This window comes from Cupressus sempervirens, chromosome 8 (genome assembly GCF_028749045.1).
Source record: "Cupressus sempervirens isolate cs-2001-9-10 chromosome 8, ASM2874904v1, whole genome shotgun sequence".
NCBI classification, from domain to species: domain Eukaryota; kingdom Viridiplantae; phylum Streptophyta; class Pinopsida; order Cupressales; family Cupressaceae; genus Cupressus; species Cupressus sempervirens.
Genome location: NC_143125.1, coordinates 9,394,705 through 9,416,221, shown reverse-complemented (window position 1 = coordinate 9,416,221; position 21,517 = coordinate 9,394,705). Strand labels below are relative to the sequence as shown.

The window sequence follows — 21,517 nt, the reverse complement described above, 5'->3', positions numbered from 1 at the left end:
TCATATCATCTCTCCCCTAAAGAGTCCTTGTAGCTTTTGGAACCAAACTCGGTAATGATAGGGTGTGATTTGTAATTGTGATTTTTAAACGAATCTAATGGTATACACTCCATTGCAAATGGCAATTCTTTTTAATGTAAGCCAAAAGTGCGTCTTCCAAAAAATCAAATCTAAATGATTTTTTGTATAGGTGCATTCTTTGGGAAAATTAATGCAACAATTAATATACAAAATAAAGATAAAAATTTGATAGTAAAATCATCACACGAGTGTAACTGGACATGTTGACACCATTGAAGCCATTTTGAAGATTTCAATGCAACCACCTCTATTAAGAAATAATTTCACCTAAATATAACTGAAAAATCTAGCTTTTAGTTTTTTTCTAGTGTAACTAACAATGTCATTTTGAAGATTTTATAACCAACTCTATTGAGAAAACAATTTCATCAAAATATGTCCGAATAAATCTAGCTTTTAGTTTCTCTTAAATCCCTTAATCTTTTCAATTTCCAAAAGAAAACTTGTAACTAAAATTAAGTAAGCAAAGTAATAACCAATTTAAACTAGCACTTAATGCATTTTTTGCAGCCAATGTTTGCTGCAAGAGTAAAGGAGTTTTCTGGGTCTAAGGAGGTCTCAATCTCCTGAGCAATACATCAAATTGTTCATGTTACTAAAACCCAAGAAGCTTTAGACATAGTTGTACTAACACTCAAACAATTACCAAGTAAATTATTTACATTGTAATATCACTTATGTTACTTTTTTGAGGCACTTGGATTACATTGTAATATCACTTACGTTACTTTTTTGAGGCACTTGGATTCCCTATGTTGCATATATATATATATATATATATATATATATATATATATATATATATATATAATAGTTGTTAATTGAAATAAGTCTTTGTTCTCAACCTCGAATCTACAACCTATTAACTAGTAAATTTACCCAGGAAGCTTTAGACGTAGTTGTACCCACACTCAAACAATTACCAAGTAAATTATACTTATTGTAATATCACTTATGTTACTTTTTTTTAAGCACTTGTATTCCCTATTTTGTTAATTGAAATTAATCTTTGTTCTCAACCTCAAATCCACAAGCCAGTAACTACTAAATTTACCCTCCGACCTAGCTTATGAATCCCAATTGATTGCAATTTCCAAAATCTCCTTCGCCGATCTGAAATGCTCAATTTTTTTATTTTGTTTTTTTGGTCAAGCTTGAATAGTTTGTGAGCACCTTCTAATGTTACTTGACTTTGTTATTTTCGCTCGTCTTTAGCTTACACTAGATTTTTTCTACGGTTAGAATTGCTTATGTATATTGTTTGTGCCTCCGCAAGCAAGGTAGCTAGCATTTACCAAAGCTAAATATATGCACCCTCGTGCAAAGAGTGGTACGTAAAGAACATATTTGAAACAAAGAAAAGAAAATCACAGACAAGATGTTCGACACGCCAATTTCACTTAAACTTGTTATTTCGTTCTCGTATCTTTTGCTTGCATTATCTTATATCAAATTTCCATGAAGGCTAGTAGTTCCTACTTACATTGCTTTGCATTCACTAGCAACATAGCTAGCAACCAACAAGGCCACAATTCCCTTCTAGCGCAAAAACCAACACTTCGATTCAATAGGATGTTCAAAATAAAGACACACACACACATGGGTTACACTTTAGTGCAAAAGCAACACTCAGAAAAATCAAACACGCGTAAGACTTGGTACAAATTTTCATATGGTTTTAAAATCAACTTTAAGAAAATATCACGGTCACGCAAAGACAAAAAATCAGAAATCATAATACTGAAAATAAAAGTGCATAGCCTTGCATGACCTGTTTACAGCATATGAATAATCCCAGCCCATTTCAAAAGCCAAGAAAACCTTAATTCTGAAAATCACCATTTCCCCACACCATAATCATTGTCCTTTGTCATATTTCACTAGGCAGGCATTTAGTTAGGCAAAAAGGGCACTTAGTGTGGCTGATTTATTTTGCTGTATTTGGTTGCTATTTTTCCTTTCCATATACATATATTTTGTGATCCCCTCTTTTCATTTACTGACCAAAATGATTCCTTTACAATAATCAAAGGTGATTTTACAGAGAAAGTGTGGAGAATCAGATGCAGCAACAGCAAAATGAATTATTATTTATGTTAACACCACTGTGAAGTGGATTTACAAAAATAGGTACAACCTCGTTCCACACTGCAACTTTCCTGAATGAATCTATTCACATATACTATCCCCCGTGTTTGTCGCTATCAGTTTTAACTACATAGTATGCATTTCATGTTGATTCTATTCACAATTCTCAAGCAAATAATCATTTGTGTAGAGATAATTCAAACAGTTCTTGTCTCACAAAGGCTTGTGGAAGTGAAAATCAATAATATCAATCATAATCATCTGTCAAAGCTATTGTAGGAAACAGATACTGGAGTAAGAAAAGCCAGGGAGTAACCATTTAAGCCACTGCAATTGTGAGATGCACGAATCCTGAGGAAGAAGAGAGTTCATATGATCCGCCAGTTTTGCTTAAGGAAAAGAATAAATCATAGCCAGCAAAACAATACAAGCCGTACTGAAGGCAGACAAGTACAATATATGCCTGAAGATTAAGGACAGCACCATATACCCAATAAAATGTAGCCTCCTTTATAAACAGCACAAATTTCCTTCATAGGAAAGAGAGACCAACAAATACGGGACACAAACAAGTTTAACATAACCGTGAGTGACAGACCCAAACAAAACAGGGTAGATGGAAAACATTCTTAAATGGGAGGACGTTCATTCAAATTATAGCAGACTAAAACATCAAGAAATTAAAGTGTCAGAAAGAAGAGCCTTTTGCAAGTACCCAGATATCAAATTTCCCACACGGTCAAAGACTCAACAAGATGATAGAAGGTTTGGTGATATGAATAAGACCATAATTTGACCCAATTCTAAAGATAGAAGTACAAACAGAACATGCAGTTACGAGAATACATTTTGGGGAGGTCATTACCTTATTGAAGTATAAAAAATTGGCAATTGCTGGGAAATGAGATTTAGGTGTTTTAAATGGCAAATTAAAGGTCTCCGGAACTTTTGTGCATAAGAAACGTTTTTATGTTTTACAAATGTGACTGTTCAGCTTGAATGAAAATAATAATACCACCTGCCAGGAGATTCATATACATAGTACTGTTGCTGCTATGGCTACAATATATGTATTATTTTTGTACACTGCTTCACATTTAGATAAGGAGATACATTGTATTAAGGATCTAAGATCAAGAATATTTATAGTGACTATTCTCTAAACAATGCGCATGCTGTTTACAATTGAAAGTTATAGTGGCAAAAAGAAAGAGATTTTTATGTAGACCATAATGCATGACAGATGGGAGTCATCAAAATACGTAGTAGTTAAACAGATCCCTCCTGAACACAGGAAACAATTTATTAATTAATGAGGCTTTGCTCCTAATATTTGCTTGCCATCTCAACCTCATCAGGTTCAGAGTAAAAAACCATTCTATTGGTTTATACCATAGTGATGGAAGTAAAGCAAGTTATTAATTAATCAGGCTTTGCTCCTAATATTTGTTTGCCACCTCGAAACCATCAGGTTCATAGTAAAAAACCATTCTATTGGTTTATATCATAGTGATGGAAGTAATCATCTTTCTTGGGATTATTTACAATTTCTTGAGAGAATATAATGAACCCAATGAATGCAGTTCCTTTTTTCCAAAAGAAAACATAAGGAACCAATATCTTTGGATCTAGGTTTCGAGTTGCATTCAAGTTCTGGCTTGGGTATGGTTTGGAGTTCAGGTTCACAATACAAATGATTGTTTTGCAGGTTTGTATTCAAGCAGCAATATCTATGGGAGTGAAATGGTTCCATGAAAAGCAGATCTGGGTGTACCCGCATAGCCAGCTGTGAAGGTTTCAAAGCCTCATTTTGGCTGCTGCACAACTGCCTACTTTCCCTTCGTTTTTTATTGCATGGAGATTTTCCCTGCCTTTTTATTGGTTTTAATGCATCTCATTGTAGAACTCTCTAGTGGTCTTTTTTGTGTGTGGACAGTCTCATGCAGTGATTATGGATTTGCTTGCCACCAGAAGGTTGTGGCATCCAAGGCTGCACCTTTTGGTGATCCACATGAACCTTCCCTTACAAGGAATTTCTTTTGGCTTGTTGGAGCCCAAAAACAAAAAATGACACCAATTTAACAAAAGCTTGCCAGAAAGTGAAGATCAACTTATTATAGTCATTAACGTTGCTTTAGTTGTCAACAATGTTTTTTGTACTTAGTTACCGATTCGGGATATGAATCCAATTCAAGCACATGAATAGGATCCATGGATTAGAAGAAAAAAGAAAATCCTATTATGATTCATAAGGATTCATGTGTGTGTGTGTAACACGATATCTATCTATATTTTTTTATTTTTTTATTTTTTTATTTTTTTATATATGCATTAAATATACAAAAAATAAGAGAAATATACATAATTCTAGAACTAAATCATTTCATAGTAGAAATCTATTATTCTAAATCATTTCAGAGTATCAATCTGTGATTCTAGCATGAAACTATGAGAAGAGTAATGAATCTTTACAATTATAGAAAGAAGAAATACACATAAAACATAAACAGAATCATACAACATAGTTGTATATGGGGAAAACCTTTTGAGAAGAACTCTTCCAAGCAGCCTAATGACTTATTCAGTGATGTAAACACAACTACAATGCACACACAAAGCAAACATTTGCAGGAGTATCATCAACCAAAGAAGCATAATGTCATGACCCTGCAGACAGAGGTGAACAATAAATAAGATGAACCATTCTATTATCAGCAATGGCACCTATTATTGGCTACCATTAGTAAAGGCATTGATTATGATTCAAGAACAACAATTAACATGTATTGCTAACAGTGGAATTAATGACAATTAAAAATATGAAAATCAACATGTGTAGCTAGTTGGAGTTGACATTGGGATGTAGTTCCGATCAAGAAACATCCTCCCCAAATGTTCACATCTCTCGAGGAAGCTTGAAGAATATATACCCACATCAAGAATGAAGACAATAGCACCAAACTAAGAACGACATTGGATAATTCAGCAGTTTGATAAGGAACCGATTTCAGAGAACACGTATTAATCTGCAGCCTCCATACTTGTCAGGGTATGATATATACTGTAGTGAGTTGTATGTCAATCATTAAATTTTGCACCAGTTATAGAATATTCTACCTTAAAACAAATATACATTAAATATGTCACCTTTCCTATATCTTTGCCTATGTAGATAGATTCTCATCCGTTGGGTAGTCTCATTTTGGAGGGGAGATATAGCACACACAAAGCATGCAAGCAGTTAGAAAGTCACGTTGATAGACCACCCGCGAAGTGGGGCCGTGACCAAACGAAGGTTCTTCAAATTATAACATTTATCCCATTCATTGGCCACTTCCCCTTTTGGTTCAGAAAACTTTTAATTTTGTTAAAGGTGTTGTATATATTGGTTCTAAACTTTCAGACAAATACTCCATCAGACAAACCAAACAATAAACTGCAACAAAATTGAAGCATGCCTTGAAGACAGTCCTGGACTGAAGTCCAATAGAACAAGTATCCTAATCAGTACTCCAAACTGATGGCTTACCGAACTTGAATAGACAAAGCAGTAAACACAGGATTACGTGCCAAGAGTGACATTTCCAAAACACCGCTAACCAACATTATTGCATAGCTCGACTTTTCTTAGTTGACTATCTATTGCCACACATGCTCAGTCCACATGATGCGATAAGTATGCTTTTCTTCAAGAGATCAAAAAAACAACAGCACTATAGAGGACACAAGAAGTAACTTTCTGGAATAGTGCCACCTTTTACATGCCTTGCACAGAAATGGCTGTGAATTCATATAATTTGATCTTTTGATGACTGTCCCTCCAACCCAATGAGCTGCTCAAGTGTACCCAGGAATGGACGTATGTTTTCAAATTAGCATTTTAGCCTCCCTAGTGGTAAAGACAGTACCATCTAGTATTACAAAGGTTGTACTTGTTCACATTCTGTCAAAATTAACAGTTCTTGCAGACTAGATGCAAACATAAAAAATTGCTAGAAACAATGTTACTAGGAGCTAAGATTTATTAATTATGTCATCTTTAACTGTTATTTACTAAGTTGTGCTGTTATTACAGTTGCAGATTAAGGGACTTGAGGCTGCAATACTGCTGACGGTTCCCTGTAAATCAACGGAGTTCACAGATTCATATACCATGTATCCTCCGAGCATTGAAACTTATTAGATTATTAGAACTTATATAATCAACATAGATATGCTATTTAAAACCCATTTAAAATTTTAATCACCTTTGATTCCTTGCTACGATTTTAAAAATGCTGAACAGAATTCCCTGTAAATAAACAGAGTTCACAGATTCATATACCATGTATCCTCCGAGCATTGAAACTTATTAGATTATGAGAACTTATATAATCAAAATAGATATGCTATTTAAAACCCATTTAAAATTTTAATCACCTTTAATTCCTTGCTATGATTTTAAAAATGCTGAACAGAATGCTCCTCTTTGATACAAGAAGATAACCTGAAGATAGCTTTCCACAACCAACCACATACAGACAATTGTATGCTCTTGCATTATGCATTCTATACACGGAACCCTGCATCCACAAAAAAAGATGAGAGTAGATACAGATTATCGCATAATAAAAATAGGTGTTCAAATGGTTTAAAAGAGAGAAAAAAAACACCACCAAAGAGGAAAGCCTACAAACACATATAAGAATCCACAGTAAGGAATATATTAATTTTTTGAGATAAATGAGGAATATATTAAGTTTTTGAGATAAATGGGTAGTAACTATGTTTCATGGAGTTACCAGGATGGATACAACAGAGAATGACAGAATGTATTTCGAGGACAGCTGGGACAGAAGGCCACTTTTTAGGGAACGGGAATTAATAAATAGGAAAAAGCTTAATTGTCAATTCACATAGACAGAATAATCAACTTTCAATGTTAATATACATAAATATTTTATGAAAATTATAACAAAATGAAAAAGAAAAATAACAAAATGAAAGAAAATGAGATTGAACAAGTGACACCTAGACCAGAAATATAAAATTCTTCCTTTTGTTGATCAACTTGACAACATAACCATTCCTCCCCATCAAAATGGTTGACTCCCTCTAACTATGTAGTCGATTATTTGGTGCCCATATTAGATGCAACAATGTAGACGAATACCTTTGATCTCAAAATATTTACATTGCCTTTCGTTTAATGAGATGACATGACTTAAAACACACTGAATGTTGATAAATTACATAACTGATAATTCATCGTGCACACCTCTTAAATTCAGAATAATATTATAAATAATTCAAAAAACAAATTGGGCTACAGCTAAATAGTAGTTATGAGTTTCTAAATCATTAAGTCACTGAAATTTTCTACTCTTTCCTATGTTACTGATTCAGATGCGGATTCCAAAGCGGATACAGGATACGGGATGCGGGGAATTTTTTTTTTTTTGGATGCAGATGCAGGAGGAAACGTGTGTGTGTGTGTGTGTGTGTGTGTGTGTGTGTGTGTGTGTTTATATATATATATAATGCATTAAATTCAGATATTTTGGTCTTTACATATTTCTATTCCTCAGCACAACAATGTGGTGAGCAATTATTTTGTGGTTGGTAGTTAATCATAGTTGCATTCTTTTTTCTGCCATCATCCAATTTCACATTCAAGAGAGTAAAACCTGCTCACTTAGCTTAACGTGATAGAGGTTTACCCCTGACAAAATTATTACTCAGAATTGTGTCGACTTTACCTAGACACTTGTGACTGTTTCAGCTTCAAATTTGAGCAATATTTAGAACAATTTTTTCCTGTTCAGGTGACTCTTTAGGGCAATCAGAAAGATGAGCTATTTTCTCAACCAGTTTGACAATTTAAAAAATAAAATCTAAATGAGTAACTCAGTTAATTGAGATAAAAGAAACAGATACACCTCAATTATACCAAGCTAGCTTGTTTGGTTCAAATAAAAGGTTTTCTTTGGCTCTATCTGTGGAACTATTCTGAAGGTCTGGCTGGCCTTACGTGGGCTTTGTTTGTCATTCTATGCAATTTTCCATGAGTTTATTTTGTGCAGAGTAGGAAATTTTATTGTGAGGCTATCTGAGATAATCTTGTCCGAATCAGTTATAAAATGTTTTTAATTGTTTTTTTTTTTTCACTTTTCCGGCTGCTGGGCCCGCAGATGCTCCCGGATGCGTCTGGAAGCCAGAGCCTGCAGCTGGCTTCCGGCCAGCATCCGCAGGGCTTCTGGAAGCATCCCACATCCATCTGCATCTGATGTGGAAGCCTCTGCCTTCTGATACGAATCGGTATCCTAGACTCTTTTTCCATAAAACTTAGTTTTGAAACTGTAAATAAAAAAAACACTAGCAGCAATAACAGTAGCAAATATGAAATCACCTTTTCAATATTCTATGGAGATTCTTGATTTCTCAGTCTTTGTGTAAGATGTTAAATCTGAATCATAGTTAAACACCCAACAAAAATGCAGTCCCTTTGATATTTTGTATTTTCACAACTGGCTTGTCCATGCATAGGTCATCACACACCTACAACACCTTCTTCCTTACCAATAGCCACCACTGCTTTCCTTAAAATAGATTCTATAGACTGATGCGAATTGTCCACTGCTTTTGATACAGATGTCCATCGTTCTCCATGCTTTGGTTCTGCTGAAATGCATCTTTTCAATACATGTTGTTGGTCCTCCTCAGTCCCATGTTGCAATTCAAACTTGTAGTACTGAGCCCAGAAATCCCCATTGTCTGGAGCAAGAGTAACAGACCTGTTGAACCAATTCCTAGCCTTTTCTACCTTCCTGTCATGCCAGAATAGTTTGGCAACAGCTGCAATAACATAGGGATCATGATCACACTTTTTTATTGCATCCATACTTTTTGTCTTCCTCTGCGGTCTTGGAGCCATCTCAATTGCTGCTGCCCACAATTTGCCACTATTTGGACATGCCTGCAATGCTTTGGCCATAAGACTTTCACTCTCTTTCTTGTTTCCATGTCTTGACTCAGACCTGATAGCAGCAAGCCAAAGATCTGGATTTTGGTTGTTCTTCTTCCTAGCAATAGTCAAAATAGCCCTCGCCTTGCTTAAACCACCCATTATCTCTTCCAGTTTAGCAGCAGAAAGCCATAGAGGTACACACTCTGGACAGTTCTTGATGCCTTGATCATAAACCTCACGTGCAGCTTCCAAGTTTCCAAGGCATTCCTCAAGCTGCCCAAGCATAAGCCATAATTTAAAGAATGAAGGATATCGTTTAAGACCCTCCTCAAGAAGCGATCTCTCTTCTGCAGTTTTTCCCAGCTCTCTTTCTACAATTGCCGACTTCATCCAGACTCTTTCTGTGCAATCTCTCTCACGAGCCTTGGCAAGAAGCATCCTAGCCCTTTCAGGCTCGTGATTTTCAAACTCCAACTTGAATGCAGCAAGCCAAATCTCCTCAGAATTAGGTATTGCAGCATAGGCCTCTTGCAAGATTGCACGTGCTGCAGGAACATCTCCTGCAAGCCATTTTTCTTTGCCACCCATTAGCCACAGCACCTCTGCTCGTGGGCAGTAGGTCACAGCTTTCCTCAATAAAGCGTCTAAAGACTCTCTGGTTCCATGGCTCTTTTCTAGCTGTGCAGCCTTGAGCCATACACCCTTCTTTGCAAGAAAGACTGAAAGAGTGTGATTATAAATTGCACGAGCAGTTTCAATTGAGCCTCTTTTCTTACACTCCTCTGCATCTGCAACCCATGTTCTCTTCCTATCCTCCTCCTCAACTCCAATAGCAATTGTATTCCGAATTATTGCCTGGCAAGTCACAACAGACCCTGCTCGCTCTGCAGCCTCTGCTTCCTTCATCCAAGCTTCCCTATCAATCACAACACCTTCCTTTTGCAAATTTTTTATAGCCCTCTCGATAATTTTGCCTACTGTGTTAGTATTGCCATGGGCCTCCTCAAGCTTGGCAGCTGTAATCCAAATTGAGGGTTCCTTAGAAAGCTTCTCCCTAGCCTTGTTGAGAACCTTTCTTGCCTGATCATATGTCTCAAGCCTCGCTAGTGCAAGCCAAAGCTCCACATGCAATGGGCAGCACTCAACAGCCCTGTGCAGCAAAATCCTTGCATCCTCCTCATTGGCTAACTCCACCACAGCCTTCCAAAGCCTGACAGAATCTGGAATATGTTCTAGCCCCTTCCTCAGGACCCTACTCTTCTTTGAATCATCTTGTTCTAGCCTTGCTGCTTGCATCCACAGCTTCACGGAATTCGGATTTGTTTTCACACCCTGTGCAATAACAGCCTTGGCCTCACCTGGGCTGGCCAATCGGCAGGCTTCAACCCAGACATCTTCGTTCTTTGGGCACTCCTCACACCCCTTCTGTATCAACTGCCTGTCATAATAAAAGTTTTGAAATTAGTTAGAGCTACAATACCATCTAAAGACCAAATATGAATAATAGCAAAAACATAATATAACTTGTAAATTATTAGTCTTCACAAATAATCACTAGAAAATGAGATAGCTGCTGTAAACTAGAGTGCAATATAGCTTATGCCCTATAATACAAACCGTTCAATCCTTAATCATGATGTAAAGCCATCTAAGCTTACATAGAAACAACAATCTTATCCCTGGTTGTACAACAGCTATTGCAATCTGGTAAGAAGGTTGGATCGCCTTAAATTATAAGAGAATATGAAATTCGTTCCATTCATTAGTTAATCCAATAATCCTCAGTGGCCAAAAATAGATACAAGAAAATAACAACTATTTTATAATTATCATAAAAGTTTTCTGGATTCCATTGTGATTACATTTTCAGCAAGTAGAGTATAGGTGGTTGATAAGCTTTATTTGAGAAGACACAACATTACAACAGCTGAGCAAGGCAAACCACTCAATTATTTTCTATGTAACCCCAAGTTTCTGGGACGAGGGTACAGGGGGATGGGGAAACGAGTTTCCAGGACGGTTTTTTTTTTTTTTGCTGAACTAGGAAACGGCAGGGAACAGCTATATATATATATCTGAATTTTTAAATATATTCATCAATTCTACATTCATCACAGCAACATAGTTTAAAATTATTCATCAAATAATGATTCATCAATGATCATAGAGCATAGCAATCAGCATAGCAATAGTTTAAAATTATTCATCAAATAATGATTCATCAATGATCATAGAGCATAGCAATCAGCATCTAATCGAATCATCATAGAAAATTCTAAATAGCATCATTTTCAATCATCATCTAAGTCCTTAAAATACCATTAGTACATAATGAAATGAATCAAATTAAAAACATCAACTCTCAATAAAATGGAAACATTGAAAAGATAAAGACTCAAACTTTAAAGTTTTAAACTTTTAAAGTATCAACCATAGTCTATGGAAACATTGAAAAGATAAAGACTCAAACTTTAAAGTTTTAAACTTTTAAAGTATCAACCATAGTCTATCAATGATCATATTGATATATAATCATTCCATCAATGTATCAACTATCAATGATCATATAATGTCAAGACAAAATACTCCAAAATCTGAAACATCAAATTCAAAATGTAAACAAAGATACCATGGCAGCTGCCCCAATCATCCATATCAAAGTCACTATCACTATCATCCCGAGCCTCAAAATGAAAACAAAGATACTATGACAGCTGCCCCTAATCATTCATTTTATAAGAAAATTGACTTCCACAAGTCCGAGCCCGCAGATGACTGGAAAATCATTTTTTTAATGGTTTTTTTGAGTTTAATAAAATTTTAATAGGAAATTTTTATGCAGTCCCTGGGACGTTAGGAAACAGAAAAACAGTCCCCAAAATGGTCAATGTGGTTCAAAAACTCATTGACCGTTTCCGAAGTTTTGGGGAAGCTTTTCCTATTTTTTTCTCTAGGCAGGGACGTCTGGGAAATGTCCCCTGCCGTCCCCCCATCCCTGAAACTGTCCCCATTTCCAAAACTTCGGGTTTAGGAGTGGAAAAAAATGCATCCTCGGGTAACATAGATTATTTTTTCCTTTAAAAAGAAGAATTTTTGTATAGTAGCATGCCCAGCTTTATGCAAGCTGAAAGAAAATGCAATAAAAAAAATTAAAAGAACTTTCAGAAATGTCTGTGCTCTTGCAGGCAAAAATGAAAATTGATGACATGAAGAAAATCCTGTTTGCTTTGAAAGAGCACATTACATGGAAAGTCTCATTGTTTGCATGCCCTTGAAAATAGCCACGACCTTGTTTAAATGTCCTGTCCCCATTTTGGAGGCAATTTGATTTAATTAATTTAATTAATTAGGTTGTCCAAAATAATGAATATTTTATGAGGATGACTAATTAATTATTTTAATTAAATAAATAAGTGGTATTAAGTTAATTATTTATAAAGTTATCAAATAAATAAATATTAAAAGGTAACTTTATATTTAATTAATTTAATAAAGTGACTTGAATTATAAAATATTTTATAAAGTCACTTAATAGATAAAATAAAATAATGTTCTAGAAGCTTCTGGAGAAAGTGGAGGAAAAGGAATAAATAGGCACCCCGGGCTTCATTCTAATCATCCAGATTTGTTGTTCTTGATGTTGATGTTTGTTAATGTGCATTGTGGAGCCTAGGGTTTCTGGAATAGACACATCTGGCCATTGAGAACGAAAACTCTCAATCGGTACGCAATTTTGAGGGTGTGGAATATCACCTGAATTATTGCAGATTGGAGGTGACGTTACAGTCATTTCATCGGGGCAGAATCTGTGGCCTAAGGCCAATTTTGATGATCGTTGATCATTGGAAGATTAGCTAGAGTGGAATTAATTGCCATCTACACAAATCATTGCAGAACTGGAGAAATTCGAAAGGAAGCTGGGAGCACATTTCTACTCATAACTTCTTATTGCAAGGGAATCTAAATTTATGATTGATAGGGGTTATACATTAACCCTAGGCGTTTCAAACCATACCAAATTCGGCACCCAATACCAAGCAGATTAATTTATAGCAGGGCCGTACAAAACAGAGCCGTACTAAGGTTCAGGTCACAAATTTGCTAATTTTTCACAGACTGCTGAGAGTTTCAATTTAAGCTTTTAAGGGACTATCTAACATCCCTAGGCGATTCAATCCATGCTAGTTTTGGCACTGTTTTTGGAGGGCTGAGAATTATATTAAAATTGCATAGGGCCATACAGGTACAGCAGTGTTAACAGGTCAAGAAGAGCAGGCCGGAACCGATCAGTGGTCTCAATCCAGTCCATATTAAATCGCAGGGACTTAGCACTCAGTCTAGAACAGAACTGTGCAGGAGCAACCCAGCCTTCATAGCTGATCCACATTTCATGCGATTTGGGGCATTGTCTTCCTTGACACCAGGCGGACTCAGTTTATATTGGATTCGGCACTGTTTGAAGATTGCAAATTATACAAAAACAATCACATAGGTCTGTTCAGCTGTAGAGTTTCCTCAGCAATTGGGCAGCGCTGACATGTCCAGGTTCTTATGTTAAAGTTGTTTGCATATTAATTCTAAGACTAGGCCAAGGACATAATTGAGTAATCATTCATTGTAATAATCAGACATATGAAGGTGAAGAATGATTTAAATAATAGTTGTTTCAGTATTCAGCATTCAGGCAAATTTTTAAGTTTACAGCTATACCTCTATTTTTTCTTTCCTTGCCAACTGTTTGTGAATTTGTCTCAGTTAGTGTAATACATTTGGGCATCATTTATCAACAAGTTGTTAGTTCTGTGAACAATTCTCTATAAATCAGGAAATTACCTCCAGCAGTAGTATTCAGTACATGCCCAGTTTTGACAAAATTCATAGTACAATATTTTTCCATAGCACAGTTCAGACCACAAGACAGGTGTTTGACGGATTGTCTCAGTTTAGCATTGGTTCTTTTTAGTGGCCTTTATAGTAAGGGACAAGACAGGTGTTTGACGGATTGTCTCAGTTTAGCATTGGTTCTTATTAGTGGTTCTTTTTAGTGGCCTTTATAGTAAGGGTCATCTCATTAAACATAACTCAACTTCACATGTACTTTTCTCATGATTACCAAATAATCTTCCTTTATGATAGCAAGATATTATACTGTGTTATTGGGATGCATCCTTTCAAAAAGCCACATCCTCAGCCGAAGATGTAAGGAACAGATGGGGATGAAGGCAGCAAATTACATTATACAGAAACTGGGTTGTGATCCAGTTAATAATGAAAGACAGAATTAACATTAGCTAAAAACATCGTTAACCCATCATTTGGTGCAGAAATTTACATAAGACTTCTAAAATTTAAGCAAAAACATAAGACAAGTGGAGAGCAGCAACTTCTTGGTGAGTCCCTTTGAGAAACTGGCATTGATAGTCCCTCAGACTTCATGGAAAACAAAATTTTCTGGGCTTCAAGAAGACTTCAGTATCATCCCCCTTATCAGCTATTGGTCCGTGATGAGCGTAGTGAGGCCATTATGTGTCTCTCTTCATGGGTAGTTTGCTACATAGCCTCAGTGAGTTGGCAATTTTGTTTCTCAGTGTTGTGAAATGTCACAATTTCCTCAGCTCTGCCTTGCGAGATTTTAAAATTGTGGCTGAGATAGCAGAGGCAATGTGCTTAGTGTACTTGTGGGAATTGTTTGTGAACTCATACATTCGAAGGGAAGCTCTCCAGCAAGGGCCCCCTGAGAGTGTCATTCGAGATAGTTTAACAATGAACAAATAAGTCAATCATCTCCTTTAGAGATTGCCAAGGTTGCTTGGAAATAACTTCAATACCCTCTACAGCTCTCAAGAGGTAAAGGACCAAGCAATGACGAAAACAAATACCATAGCAGCATGAAGAACAAAATCTGAGGGAGGAATTATGACACTTCCCGAAGTCCTATATTTATTGGATATGGCATTGATGAATTTGATTATAGACCATGGGATTTTGAAAATCTTAAAATTGTAAGAAGCAGGGATCTCATATTCAATGAGAAAGTGTTGTACAAAGACCTGTTCCAGTAGCATGACAAGAAAAAAAATGATTATGTAGTGCTCGATGATACTCCAAAAGATGATGTTCCAGCAGTTCCTCATGCTCCGCAACAACTGAACCAGAACTAATGCCCGTGTAGCCAAACAAAGACAAAAGATATAGTCTAGGTAGTCAAGAAGCCACATTAAGATTTGTAAGATCCCAGCAATCAATAGAACAAAGTGGGTGATGACAACAACTGAGAGAAATCATGGAAATGGAAAGCCCAAGTCTACTGAGACGCGTAAGTTGCAATTGCAGTAGAGGTGTAATGTCCTGAATTGAGAGATATATGATCACATAAATTTTAATTAAAGCTTGAAATTTATAAAAACCCAAATTCTAATCTAAATCCACGTCATACAATAAGGCAACAACATGGTTATAAGAAATACAGAGGACATTGGCTAATTCATCCATTCCTCTGTGATAGCAGTTATAACTAAGTGACTAGTTGTTTCATCACCAGTACTGTAAGTGGCATATACGATATCAGTTTGGATACTAATGTATCAACAGCAGAAGCAAATATGTAGACAAGTCAATGAGAATGGAAGCGGTAGGTGACTATGAATTGTTGTTGGCGACTCTGGTATGTCTATAAAATTAAGACATCAATTATATAGGACTTTCAATGTGACTTTGGCAAATGCTTTCAGAGACGAATCTATTGAATTAGCAACTGAGCAGAATAATAGATAACAATAAAGGATGTAATAATAATCCGATATGGTTAGCGGAGGATATTTGAAGGTAATGGCAGTTGCCCTCTATTATCTGCAATGCAAACGGAATCATCGTTAGCAATTATGTATGATACTAAGTCTTCCATCATCTGCCGGAAATGATGAATGCTATCAAAGATACGACAATGCTAATACCATCCACATGGGACAATCCAACAGACAGAGATGGAAAATGGACAATAGCAAAGGATTAGCAACTGATATGTTCTCAGAGGCCACATAAGATACATAATGGCATTTGCACGAACCATGCTAATTGTTGTCAACCGATCCATCAATCATATATGTGTACTAAGCCAATACTTGTCATCAAGCTTGATAGCCTAATTACCATTTGCATTGTGAGACTTCAGAAAATTATGATCAGGCATCGCTTCTGATTCATATATCGAAACTTAAGCAATATATGATCAGGCATCAATTCTGATTCATATATCAGGCTTCATATGTTTTAACATTGTCCTGTAATATAAGCTGATAGTATAATCGAGTTGGCAATTGTTAATGATTCATGATTATAATATAATTGGCTAGAAGTTGTTTACTGAATAATCCTTCATGACTAATTTCACCAAATAATCATAAATGATTATTCAGTGAACAATAAAATTACCAATTGTTATGAAGGGTGCTGTTTTTCCACTTGCACCCTCTCATGGTTCGATGCACATATAAATGAAAGCCAAATGGCTTACCAAGAAGCAGATGAGAATTGATATTTGATAACATATATATTCCCTTATGGAAGTGCTCAATTAAGAGCATAGAAGGTAGCTACAGCAACCGCAAGTGCAAGTTATTCAATTATATATCAGAGATGGCATCCATTAAAGAAGCAAAATAAACTGCTGATATATCAGAGACGGCTTCACCAATCAGAGAATCAGTGCATAGACAAATCAAGAATATCAGAGTTGGCCTATATCTCTGCCACTGAATATCATATCAACCTGTATATGCAGCATGGACTATCTAAGGAAGAACAAGACGGCCATTTAGGTTATTGAGCACATTCTACATTGCTATATCAGATACAAATTTTTCATATTTGTATACTACATTCTTAAAAAGTATACATAGAAACTATACATAGATTCAGCATATGCATTTGGAATTACAAGTAATTTACATTTATATATTTAAACCATTTGCATTATTTACTTCTTTATAAGTGAAGTTTGGATCAATAAAGCAGTTATTCAAGTAGAAATTATATAAATTTAGTAGTGTCTCTATTTAATAAAAAGGGGACATTACACAAGGGGAGAGAAAGAATCTCATCGATAGTGGATAGACAAAGAGTGTGTAGGTAGATCTTGCTGGACACCTACGTTTTTCTAACGAAGCATATTATCTTGCCAATCAACTAGGCAACCCATCCATACAAATTAATAGACATAGAGGACAAAAAAGGAAATCCTAAAACCAGATTTGTCGCAATACTAGAGAGTATCTTACATTGTATCAAACAATTATCCTTAGCAAAGGAACCAAGGATTGGAAGCACTCTGAGAAACCAATCAGTGAGCAAAGAGTTAGCATCCCCTTAATCACAGTCAAAAGATGGAGAATAGTATCTGGTGGGAGGAATGGAAGCCATAGAACCAAATGATGAAGGGGTGCTCGAACTGGAGGACTGTTCTGAAAATGAGACCAGTTCACTAAATGGATTGTTTCACTGGCAAATGGAAGACTGAAGTTTACAAACACCTTAATGTGGGACTAATCAATAGTGTCCCCCTTCAGAATTAGGAGATGGAATTATCACATCCTGTGGATCCATTTATTTCTGGCATTTGTATTAGGTGTTAAATAGGTTGATCTTTTGGCACAACAACACATGCGTTCCAACAATTGGTAGCAGAGCTGAGTTGCAGGTTTGAATCCCCTCAAGTGGCACTAGGGTGGGTCGTCAGGCTAATTGTCAATGAAACAAATCCATTCACATTATTTACTTAAAGGCTTTTCGCCAACTTTCTAAACATGAGAAGGGAAGCTTCTCTACCCACTACTCCTAACACGTTTATCAATCACATCCTTGACCCTATTTCCTATAAAACTAAAAACAGTCACATTCTTCAAATTAAAGAATCTATCTCAAAAAAAATTAAGCCAATTTTCCTCATACATATCACAACCACACTCCAACTAATTTTGCATCCATTCAAAACACTAATGCACATACAACTTGCCAAAATGGATTAGAAAAGCTTTACAAAGAACCAATACACCATTTATGAGCAAGCACATTAGCTGTCAAATAAGAAAAAGGTCTGCAATAGTAAACAGTAACATCTAGCACTATCTCTAGTGCAGAATTGAGAAGGAGAAGCTCTCATAGACAAGATGTCTTTGTCCTTCCCTCTTATCATATATTAAAATAGACAATCAACACACCAGAACACATGGGATCAAAAGTATGCCATGCATACTGAGAGAAAACACAAGAAATCCAATGAAAGAAGAAAGAAGAAATGGCAATCAACGCGATGACAAAGGGTATCAAAAATTCAGCATACCTTGCAGCCTGAATCTTCCCCGCAACCTCCTCAAGCCTTGCAGCCGCAATCCAACCAGGCGGATGTTTTGGATTGGTCTGTGTCACTGACTTCAGAAGCAACCTGGCCTTCTTAATATCCGAAATCTCTGCATCGCTAGTTATCTTCATACTTTTCAAATCGGTCAGATACCCTTTTGGATCCACAACAGTTAAACCAGAGACCGAATCAGACAACCTATCAAGCTTAAGACTGAGCACAGTTTCCCTCCCCTGTCCAACAGCCGTCAGATCAGTCACAGGTGTCTGCGACGATGGTGTCTCAGTTCCACCAGCGGCTCTACTCTTGGGGTCCAGCGCAGTGACATGTGCCTGCTCCTGCCGTGCCTTCTCCAGCAAAGTATCCGGCACGGGCACAAAGCTCTCAAACCTCTTCTTCTTATTCCTTAACGAATAATCCCCAATTTCCGGTATACTATCCCACTCTTCACTGGAAAGAGCATACAATTTCCTCTTCAAATCCGCAAACTGCTCTGTAATCTTAGGATTTGAAGCCCTGTACTTCTCAATCTCCTGCTTGAGCCTCGCTTCCCTGCGATCCTTGCGACGAGAATCCATTCTCATGTCAATACTCTCCCACACAGCATCTGCCTCCTTATCATCTTCATCATATTCCCCTGACGCAAAAAGGCCCACATCATTACCCTCAAATTCATCAAACTTCTGGTTCTCATCGTAGCCCTTCTCGTCATCACCTTCTTCCTCCTCCTCCCCGGTAGCGCCCCTGCCACGCCCTCTGCCAGCGCCCTGGGATGCCGGGGCACCACCAATTGCAGTGGCAGACCTGTCAGGCAAATCAGGAGCTGCCCTAGCCGGCCCAATATCAGACCTCGTAGTGAAGCCCGTGGCTCCTCGCCCTAGACCAGCCACGTAATTCGCAGGGGGCTTCGTATTGAGAAATTCCAGCCTAGGCCGCGGCTGGACTGGCGCCTGCATACCTCCGCTTAGAGGAACAACCATTGTCACTGTTGAATCATCCCTTATACCATAGTTAACGAGATTCGAACCCGAGTCCCACAAATTTTTCGTAGAGAAGATGAGCCTCTGGGCACATAAAGGTATTCCTTGTTCTACTTCGATTGTTTGCTTCAGAGTGGCTACCGTTGGCGAATCTCCAGAAATCGTCAGGTCAACGATTTTGCCCGTGGGAATACGGAGAAAAATCCTCATCGCCACAATACCCTAGGTTTCCAACCCTTAACCACTCGCCTGCATCAACAAGTGCGCTGTAATAACATTTCGAACCAGAATCAAACCTTGCCCACCACAAAACTGAAAGAAAGAGAGTTTGAGAAAAGGGAAAAAAAAATCCCAAAATAAATTGTTGTGATTTGAGTTGAGAAACACACGATCAAATTCAGAAATGAGATAAAAAGAAATTTAAAGAGTGAGGAATATTAAATACCTGGCAAATAAGTGAAAAAAACCTTCGCCGACTTAAATGTCGGCTATCTTCAGCTCACGTCTGCAGATTTACCAGCCTAGTTTAGCCGAGACGTGATTTATCCACTATTGAACATATTGTAGATTTATTTATCAATTTTCTCCAATTTGAAATCAAAGTTGTTTTAAATTTAATTTCTCCAAAAACAAAAAATTACGTCACCGCTCATCGATTTCTTCCGAAGGTTTACTGTTGCTCATGTTATTTAATAGTTATGGGATAAACCCGAAGCCTCATAATTGAATTCTTGGGCGAGCAGGTATGGATGTAAGCAAGAGAGAAGATTTTGGGTGCCCTATGCTGAGATTTGTTGTTCCCTGTTCTGCCCTCCAACAAGCCACTTTTCTACGCAGCCATCAGTAACAGATTACAAGAAAAACTGAAGAATCAGAGCTCAGTATGTCCTGAATCTAATATATAGTTTCACTCTTTGAAATAGAGGCAATATGAAACTGAAGATTCAAAGATCGGTATATCATAAATCTGATATTAAGGCTTCAATCTTTGAAAAAGAGAACTGAAGAATCAAAGCTCCGTATAATGTTTCCTTCTATTTTGAATGTTTGTATATTAGCGCTTGTACCTTTGAAAGGTGCAAAGGGTTATGCTGATAATTTTATATATATCAAATGTTGTTATTAGTTCCTGCCGTATGGCAGGATACTATAGCATCCAAGTGGATGCAAATTTTCAATAAGTTTTGACCAATTGAAATGTTTTATATATACATTCCAACCTAGTTTCATAATGTTTTTGAATTTATGCCATTATTTTCATTTATAAAAACATGTTAAATTCAAATTTCCCATTGGCTGTTGTGGTGAACAGTAGGGTATTGAGCTTTTTCCATTGTATAAAAAAATGAATTTGTGGCAATGTTGACAGATGGATGGAACATAGCAATAGTGATTTCATTAATATTATTCACCTATCTTTGAACAATATCTGGCCAATTTTGACAACATTTGATCTAACATTAAATAAGCATATTGTCAATGACATTTTTTTCTTTGTAGTCTTTATTGCTTGGCTTTATGTTTTGTCAATTGTCTTATCTGAACCACTATGCTTAGCCAATTCCCAGATCTGTTTATATAAACTTTGTGAATTTAGAAATTTATAAGTGAATAGTCATTGTTCACTTTTATTTTGAACTTATGTATACCTAGCACAGTGCACTATGGGACAAGTACTTTTAAAGGGTCAAAAAAATATGTATTGAATATTTATTTCTTCTGTCGACGTGCTAGCTTGATAGGTGATATTTTCTACTTTGTCCAATGGTCATTGTTAACATTTAATGTAGTGTTCTATCGGCATTCATTGTGCGCAGGAGATTCGATAGTGGACTCGTCTAGAACCTTTGAAAGACATTAAAATGCAATTCAACTTCTTTCAAGCTCGTTCGATTTCTTACAAACTGTGGTGTATGGAAGGATTGTTGATTAACTTCAATGGTAGGGATTATGACTTGGAATACTTTTTGAATCTTTCACGTTTTGAAAGTGATTCAGTCGAACACTAAGGGTGGTCTTTGTATAGTTGCCTTTAGATAAAGGAAGCGGCGAAGGCAAAGCACTTTA

The 21,517-nt window shown here is 36.6% G+C and overlaps 1 protein-coding gene across 5 annotated transcripts; it reads right to left on the bottom strand.

The window, feature by feature from the left end:
- Positions 1–5,465: 5,465 nt before the first annotated feature.
- On the bottom strand, positions 5,466–20,511 carry LOC149541314 (protein STABILIZED1-like). Of its 5 annotated transcripts, none has more exons than XM_089796605.1 (7): positions 20,097–20,395; positions 19,896–19,955; positions 18,453–19,699; positions 8,558–10,553; positions 6,589–6,731; positions 6,417–6,460; positions 5,466–6,288 (listed from the first exon to the last, which is right to left on the bottom strand). In XM_089796605.1, the coding sequence occupies exons 3-4, from the start codon at positions 19,658–19,660 to the stop codon at positions 8,699–8,701; spliced, it is 3,063 nt and encodes a 1,020-aa protein (XP_089652731.1). In that variant the 5' UTR covers positions 19,661–19,699; positions 19,896–19,955; positions 20,097–20,395; the 3' UTR covers positions 5,466–6,288; positions 6,417–6,460; positions 6,589–6,731; positions 8,558–8,698. The 5 variants fall into 5 exon arrangements, with proteins under 5 accessions (XP_089652731.1, XP_089652729.1, XP_089652730.1 ...); XM_089796603.1 differs by having other exon boundaries at positions 18,453–19,716; positions 20,097–20,380; XM_089796604.1 differs by having other exon boundaries at positions 18,453–19,762; positions 20,097–20,220.
- Positions 20,512–21,517: the final 1,006 nt, after the last annotated feature.

What these genes read in the sequence shown, in the direction of transcription:
- LOC149541314 (XM_089796601.1), bottom strand. Translation starts at nt 19,660, where the DNA reads ATGAGGATTTTTCTCCGTATTCCCACGGGCAAAATCGTTGACCTGACG. An exon ending in GGGAAGATTCAGGCTGCAAG is followed by an intron (nt 10,554 to 18,452) that starts GTATGCTGAATT and finishes TTATTATGACAG; the next exon opens with GCAGTTGATACAGAAGGGGT.